Source organism: Salvelinus sp. IW2-2015, linkage group LG23 (genome assembly GCF_002910315.2).
Source record: "Salvelinus sp. IW2-2015 linkage group LG23, ASM291031v2, whole genome shotgun sequence".
Classification (NCBI taxonomy): Eukaryota; Metazoa; Chordata; class Actinopteri; order Salmoniformes; family Salmonidae; genus Salvelinus; species Salvelinus sp. IW2-2015.
The window spans coordinates 26,976,578-26,984,363 of record NC_036863.1 but is presented as its reverse complement, the minus strand read 5'-3'; the positions used below and the strand labels follow the sequence as shown (position 1 = coordinate 26,984,363).

The following is a 7,786-nucleotide window of genomic DNA, read 5'->3' as shown; positions in this document are numbered from 1 at the left end:
CTTGTTTTGGATTGTACAGGAAAACACAAACGAGACAATAAGGCCTTCCACGTGTTAATTATTTAAGTCACACAATTAACGAGGACTGTCCTGGGATTCACTCATCCAGGACTATCTGCTCCACTCGGCAGAGACAAATTAGGCCTCGGATAGAATCAACGGGGTTCTCAGTGCAGGTTTGGACTATAGGGCTCGGAATATGCAAATAACATCATAGGCTATATAGCGAGCATTACTATAGGCTGCCTACAATTACCCAGGTCTATAGGACAAATGAAAAACAAACAGTAACCTATGTGGGCTATTTTAATAGTGTACTTATAGGGTAATTCCGCTACTTTTCAACCTCATATTCTATATCCAGCACTAAACCAGTGTCTATGTGAAAACAGCGCATTTCTATGATTTGTGATTAAAAAGATAAGAAGAAAGGTCATAAAAAATGCTTTTCTGTGACATCACAGGGTAGGATTAAACGTTGTTTTTTTTAAAGTGATTTTCAAAACCTGCAATGAGTTTGTAGCCAGAGGGAGGGTATTTTCTTGTTCCCCATGTCACCATGAATCTTATAGCTTTTGAAAATCACTGTTTAACTTTTGATGATGTCATGGGGTATAACTTTTGAACTTTATATGTGTTTCCACAAAACCTCGAAATGTGCCTTTTTCACATATGTAGACACTGGTATTGTGCTGGAGATAATGAATATGAGTTTGAAAAGGGGTGGGATTTCCCTTTAAAGAGCAGCCAGGTCACCCCTGAAACAAGCATGCACTATGACTTTAGAAAAGTGACTCGGGGGCGCCAGAGTATAGTGATCTAAAAATGATTGTATTTTTAATAATCTTTTTAAGCATTTTGTAGGCTACATCCTGAACTGCATGACTGCCGACCAGATAGCTTGATAAAGTTATTATTCATGATTCTTCCATTTATATCTTATACTTGCTGTTCCAGAGCCAACTCCAACAGTTAAACTCGATACACAGCTAACCTTGATTATAAATTGTTATTTATATATCATTTATACGCATCAATTGGAGTACGGTTCAATTATAAATAAGTAATTGACGCAGTGATGTACTACATTCTTTGTTAGGCCAACATACCGGCACATGCCTTTCCATAGTAGGGCAAAATATTTGTCAATATTGAGAAAGCACATTCATTATAGGCTATGGGTGAGGAGTTTCTGTCCTGAATGCAATATTCAGAATTAAAAGTCTGCATTTAAAGCCTGTTATATACCAGAACTTTGGAGTCCAGTAATAGTTTAAATAACCCTTAAAAGTGCCAACATATGTTTTGCTTAAAAGCGCCCACATGGTGTATTTTTTTTACCCCAAATTGCTAATGATTGTAAAGATACTGTCTAACACTTTTTATTGAAATAACCTTCTGTAACGCATAAGTAAATTATTCAAATTCCCCAAAATAAGCAGATATTACAAACAATTTACACATGCATTTAGTCAAATTTGATAGACTTTTCTGTTTTCATGTTTTTAAAGTTATTTTGATCAATGTTTTTCATAGCAAGTTGTCATGATTTTTTTGTCATTCATTCAAAATGTTGTGTTCCTGTGACACTCAGAGGCTGAGAAATTGGCGATTGAGCTAATCTGAGTAACCTAAAATGGCAGCAATATGGGTAATATTGGCGATAGTAGCGCTGGTGCCAGACTTTCAGCTCGAACTTTGGAATGCTATGGGCTATTAATTCAATTGACTGTAAGAGAAATATTAATTAATATTTTTGAGATGTAGGGGCTGCAAAGCCCCATAGGGGACAAATCGGGGGTGGCTCCATAGGCCTATATCTTTTGCAACAAGCTATTTTGATTGTATTGCTTAAGTGTAGCTGCTGTTACTGATATTATGCTGCTATTGTTTTTTTTGTTTTTTTTTGTGTCATTATTTCTATTGTAACATTTCCTCATTCACCCCAGTCTATTTCGTCCTTAGTGGCAACCCTCCTGATGTGTCACATCAAAAAGTTCCGTCTGCTAACAGAATGATTGTATTGAATTGCTCCGAGGGGAGAGGACCCGGGCGCGTGTTGGACAACACTACCATTTCCTTCTGCGCGAGGAGATCTCCTTCTTAACAAACATACAAAAATCAATAGTATCATAACAGCTGGTATTTATTATTCATTAATAACGAGTTTTACAGGCATGAAACCACCTGCTGAACACGAGGGAGAGCCCTGGAACCCCTGACATTTTCTGGACTGATAAACTGTCAGTCAACGTCTGTCATGTCTCTCCTCTTTCGCATCTGACTGCAGAGGCTCCACGCGGACTGCAGGGTCGGGATGAACTAGCTGGGACTCAATGATTATGCACACATGTGGAAAGGACTTGTCAAAATAAATTAGAAGCTGATATTCATAATTGATTGATTAACAATGCATTTACTCCAACGGTTGTAGTAAACTTTACATTCTGAACATTCCTCTAAATGTTGTTTGCTTCAAAGTGATAGTCCAGTCTTATTGGCCTAAATCTTACTGCATCAACGAATAAATAAACTATTAAACATTTTATGGTGCCATCCTCAGTTTAACTTTAAATAATTGAAAGCAAAGTGTATTTGGTCTGATGTCCTTACGTTCATTACCTAAACCCTTGAAGGCCCCAGTTTATGACGAGACTTGGTCTAATTCAAAGTTATTTTGACGTCCGAGGAATAAATGGTTTTCTTCTTAATGTTTGATGTGGTATTTTCGATAGGTACTAGGGAAAAGTGTAACGTCATAATAACACATGGACTAGCCTAGACTAATATATGCCCTCCCAATGATTCCTTATTCTAACTAAGTGTTATTTCTTATTCAATCCGATCAATAAAAAAACTGATTGTGAATTCAAAAAGGAGCACAAGAAAGTAAACATTGATCAACATCGAATTGAATCATTCATATGATCATTTGATTTGATCATTGGCGTAGCTTTCATAAAGTCCTGTCCATAGCCTACTCAGAAATAGCTTAAAATGGTTCCACAACTGATCCGTCAACCTCCCACCCCGAGTGTGTTCTCCCATTTCAATGAACCAGATGCTCTAACAGACGAACAGACATCGAATTGAGACTGTTGATATATTTACTTCAAAAAAACTGATAGGAGAAGATGAGGTAAAACGTGCATGGTTTATTTTAGTTTCTGTCGCTTACACAGACACATTTAAGCACACCTTCACAAATGAAATATACGTTGTATTTTAAATAAGTTAAGTTAAAATAAATAAATAGGTAAATAATAATAAACCAAACTAAGTAAAACGGTAAAAAATATAAATAAGTCAACAATTCCTCATGTTTAGAATATCTACAAAGTGCACTGAACTCTGGAAATACAACATAACCAATATTTCCATTAATTGACCAATATTAATATTATTATTAATAATAATAATTTTAAAAAGAACAAAAATATTTTCGTTTTCATGTGAGGACATAAAATGGACGTTTTACAAAGTAATTATTCAAAATAATTTGATTGTCAAAGCATCATTGCAGTGAAATTAGTACAGACATACACCATGTTTACTTTCTGTGAGTCATCTAATTCAACCATAACTTGGTGGATAAAACAAAAAAACGAAGAAACGATTAGTTTTTTGTGTTTTATACTCCTACAGTCCAAAATGACCATGAATGTGCCAACACTAGCGTAATGAGGTAGACAGATAGTAGACTATACTGTGTATGCCCGCGTGTACGTGCGATTGCCCGTGTGTATGCTCTCTTATTGCAATGCATTCAGATGGGTTTTTAGAGCTATTAACTCACAGCTAACGCCCTACAAGTAAACCATGCAATGAATGATTACAACTATACCCCCGTGTTACGGAGAGCCAACCGTCTCTGAGACACATACAATGATGACAACATTACGCCCTAAGCATCAGTTATCTTCTGCAAACAACAATTCGATTTTTGAAAAAAGAACGAATTCGATGCGCTCTTCACACACAGGTGAAATGTAGCCTATTCACAAATATGTACAATGATAAATATAAAATAGTTATTCTGACTCAAGAGAATAATAACACTTATTATTCGATTTCCATTTTTGTACAATAATTGCCATGAGTTAAGAGGTGGGTTTTCTCTTTTCCGCCTCCATGGAGTTTAATGATGTCGATCTCCTATTTCACTGTATTGTATTCATCGATGTTCAGTTTTCAATTTCAAAAGGTATACGTTTTGCCCCGGTGGATGTTGGTTTTCAAGTCTTTATCCCAATTGAAAGGAACGAAACACATCTTGTCTGCTAGCCTCGATGGACCTTAGCCGTTTGCCTATTTGCTTCGGATTTGTCTATTCGAGGAAAGTTTTGCTCTGTATTTTCCTAGTGTGTCGCAGAAAACTTCATCCTTTTCTGCTTTTGCCTCTGATTGCAAAACCACACCCTGACCACGTTCTTTTTCAGGTCCAGTTTCTCGGCTATTGCTGCAATCTTCTCAGACGAGGGCCTCGGCTGCACGGCGAAATATGCCTCCAAGGAGCGCTTCTCGGGAGCAGCGATGGAGGTGCGTTTTCTCTTCTTGTCTCCTCCGTTGAAAATCTCTGGCTTGGTCATTTTCTCCCGCTGCGCCCTCTCCGCCTCCTCCAGCCACGCTTCCAGGATGGGTTTCAGGGCCACCATGTTGTTATGAGACAAGGTGAGGGACTCGAACCGGCAAATCGTGCTCTGACTGAGGCAACCGACCCCGGGGATTTTAAGGTTCGCCAGGGCCGAGCCCACGTCCGCCTGCGTCACCCCCAGCTTGATCCGCCTCTGCTTGAACCGCTCTGCGAAGGACTCCAGCTCCCGGGGGTCTGGCTCTGAGTCCACGCCGCCGCCCAGCGAGGTGTGCGAGCCCATGCTGTGGGGGTGCATGTTCATTGCCTGTTGGTGGTGGTGGTGCTGCTGCATGTGGTTTATGGCGGACATGTGAGAGTGTGGATGGGAGGCAGTGGAGCAGACGTCGGAGCCGGGCATCCCTCCCAGGGAGACAGACATGCCGGGGGTCAGGTGATCCAGCAGGTCGCCATCCAGGCCCTGAGAGCCCTGGTGATGGGGGTGATGGTGGTGATGGTGCGAGGTGAGCACGGACGGGTGGTGGAGGTGGGCCGAGGATGAGGTGGGGGTGCAGGCCATGCTGGTCATCGTGGTCATGGTGTGGTAGGTTGCGTCTGGTTTATAAGGGTGGCTCTTTGCGATATCCACCGCCGCCAGCGCTTCCGCCCTCTGCAGTAAAGTCTCATCGAAGCCGGCGAAGATGTTGCTCTGCAGCTGTGAGATGGAGAGGAACAGAGGAGGCAGAGAGGGGACGGTTAATAACACTCCCCATACAGGCACCATTCAAATCGTTTAGGATACCTATGGATAACGTTTTTAAGATGGGAATGATGGGAAATATATTATCACAGTTTGGATTACGCATCCATTACGCACGAGGTTCGAAATGTTTAGCCTTTGTGAAAATATAAAAATGACAATATCAATAAGACATTTCTTAAAATAAATTGTCCAAATATCCAAACGGATGAGTTAATTTCATATCACTCAGAGACTATATCAGCCTAGTATCATCCAAATATTCAACCGTCACATTTGATTATTCGTTAAGAATGAATCTTTCAAGATAAATAATTTCTCTGCACCTTGGAATGAGAAGAGTTTGACATGTGAGCAATACGAAATATCTGATCAGGCAAATCACATTATTTGGCATATAATGTATAAGCGTTTAGTGTTCGGTTTCACCCAATTCTCCATATCCTATGCATGCTCGCCTTCATTTAAGGCTACTTTTCATTATTGCTAATTGGATCATTTGAATGTGACGATAACTCACCGAGTGAGTGGGCATGCATGCCCTCCGGATGGCCTCTGAGGTCGATTGCAGAGGCGTGTATTTGGGCTCGTGCAGTATGGGGTGCATACTGAAAGGTTGTTTGCTGTTCATTGACATCATGATTGCAGAAGTTAGTGAGGGTCGTTGTCCGTCTTCCTCGTTTTGCTCCGTGTTGGTCCGTTGTCACTAGAATCGTCTCAGGATTAAACAAATTGATAGAATGGTCGGTCGGTTGGTTGGTTGAGGTGATGGTAGTGATGGTAATGATGACAGGTTTAAACCTCCTGTCTTCTCCCCTGTAGGTCTCTCTCTATCCAGTCAGACTCCTCTGCTTTTGGCTGTAAATGGCTGTATGTAGTATGGATACCTAGCAGCCACCTATAATATAACGTCTTCCTGGCCCCGCCCCAAAGATGGGTAATCGCCGCCTCCTTTCCCTATTGTCTCCAAATGTTACTGGGAAATGTGTGTGTAGCCACACCTCTTGAGGGCAAAACCACCACCCACTCCAATGCAATGCGTTTGGAGTCTGGATTTTGACAGGTGCAATGGTATTGGCTGGTTGTCATACGGACAACACGCCCACCACGCGTTGCGCAGGTTGCTGTGTTTTCTGATGGATAGGATGGATTTTATTCTATGTCCCAATTTCTGTAATAACCTCATAATAAGCTTTTTAAATTTCAAATGAGCATTCAAAGCTCGAATTAAAAAAGTAAGTTTAGTCCCTGCATTTTAGTAAATATGGCATAAGGTGAAGAAAAGTAATTTGTAATATCCAAAGTGAAATTAAATATCAATATCATACCAGTGAAATAACTCCAGTGAACAGTGGATTCAGAGAGGCTCCTGTTTTATATCAATAATAGATGGACGACCACACACAATAATCCTCCCTGACACCTTTCCCTTGCTTTCCTAGCAATTAATACATCAATTAATCATTGCTCATTTACTTTGTGGCTCAAACCACAGTATGGATCCCCAATTAAAGAATAAACAGGTCAGAATGGATATGAAGCACAGAGAGGACGATGAAATATTTACTGTTGAACCTCAGGTCAATGGAGCAAGACCTGTCAATCACAGCGTATATCCAGAAGGCTGAGGTGATGGAGATAGATCCCCACTCTAGGCATGGTTCCCCCACCCTGCCCTTGTCTTTCCCTTCCCCTGGTGGGGTAGGGCTCTCCTAGGGACCCCATTTACAGAACTACGGCTAGGGGCTTTCCTCCTGACATTTGCTGCTATACACATCATGTCAGTAATGACACAACCTCAGGTAAACCAAATAGAGATAACTTTTTTCTTGTTATGCTTACAATCTGCTGTTTACCTGGTGTTTGTCATAGAAATGACATGCTGAAACAATAGTTATATACAGTAGCAATGACCTAGTCATTTATTTGGTGTCCATTGAAACAAGCACCAGGCACCAGAAAGAAAAAGTGCAACAAGAAGTCTTACTGTATTATTAAAAAATCTACTTATCTGAGCTTCGTCCATCGCTCTAATTGGGGATCTGAAACCCCAGACCTGCATGTGCGTGTCAGGGAGACACAGAGAGAACTGTGAAACCCAAGCCCTGTCAAAGCGGAGGCCCCACAATAGGCAAAGGAGTCTCTTTGACTGTGAGTCAGAAACAGAAACCTGAGCATGGTGATGGTGTCGTGGTGCAGCAGGCTCAGGCTGCAGCCATTATTCGCCAGCAAACGCCTGGCTCTCCTCCCCTCAGTGGCAGGACCGCGGCACCCTCTCATCAAATATACATCAGCTCAACTGGGAGAGGCACTCCTCTGGGACAAACAGACAGATACTGTAGGCAGTGGACCGTGGACTGCAGATGTAGAGGAGCAGACAGATGGACAGGGAGAGAGGGATAGACTGATGGACAATCAGAGAGAGAGTGACATAAAAGACAGAGAAACACACAGAC

The 7,786-nt window shown here is 41.3% G+C and overlaps 1 protein-coding gene across 1 annotated transcript; it reads right to left on the bottom strand.

Annotated features, from left to right (window-relative positions):
- Positions 1-3,135: 3,135 nt before the first annotated feature.
- Positions 3,136-6,420, bottom strand: LOC111951185 (brain-specific homeobox/POU domain protein 3). The gene is made up of 2 exons (XM_023969243.2): positions 5,851-6,420; positions 3,136-5,285 (listed from the first exon to the last, which is right to left on the bottom strand). The coding sequence occupies exons 1-2, from the start codon at positions 5,968-5,970 to the stop codon at positions 4,359-4,361; spliced, it is 1,047 nt and encodes a 348-aa protein (XP_023825011.1). The 5' UTR covers positions 5,971-6,420; the 3' UTR covers positions 3,136-4,358.
- Between the last annotated feature and the right edge of the window lie 1,366 nt (positions 6,421-7,786).

What these genes read in the sequence shown, in the direction of transcription:
- LOC111951185 (XM_023969243.2), bottom strand. Translation starts at nt 5,970, where the DNA reads ATGATGTCAATGAACAGCAAACAACCTTTCAGTATGCACCCCATACTG. An exon ending in CATGCATGCCCACTCACTCG is followed by an intron (nt 5,286 to 5,850) that starts GTGAGTTATCGT and finishes TCCATCTCACAG; the next exon opens with CTGCAGAGCAACATCTTCGC.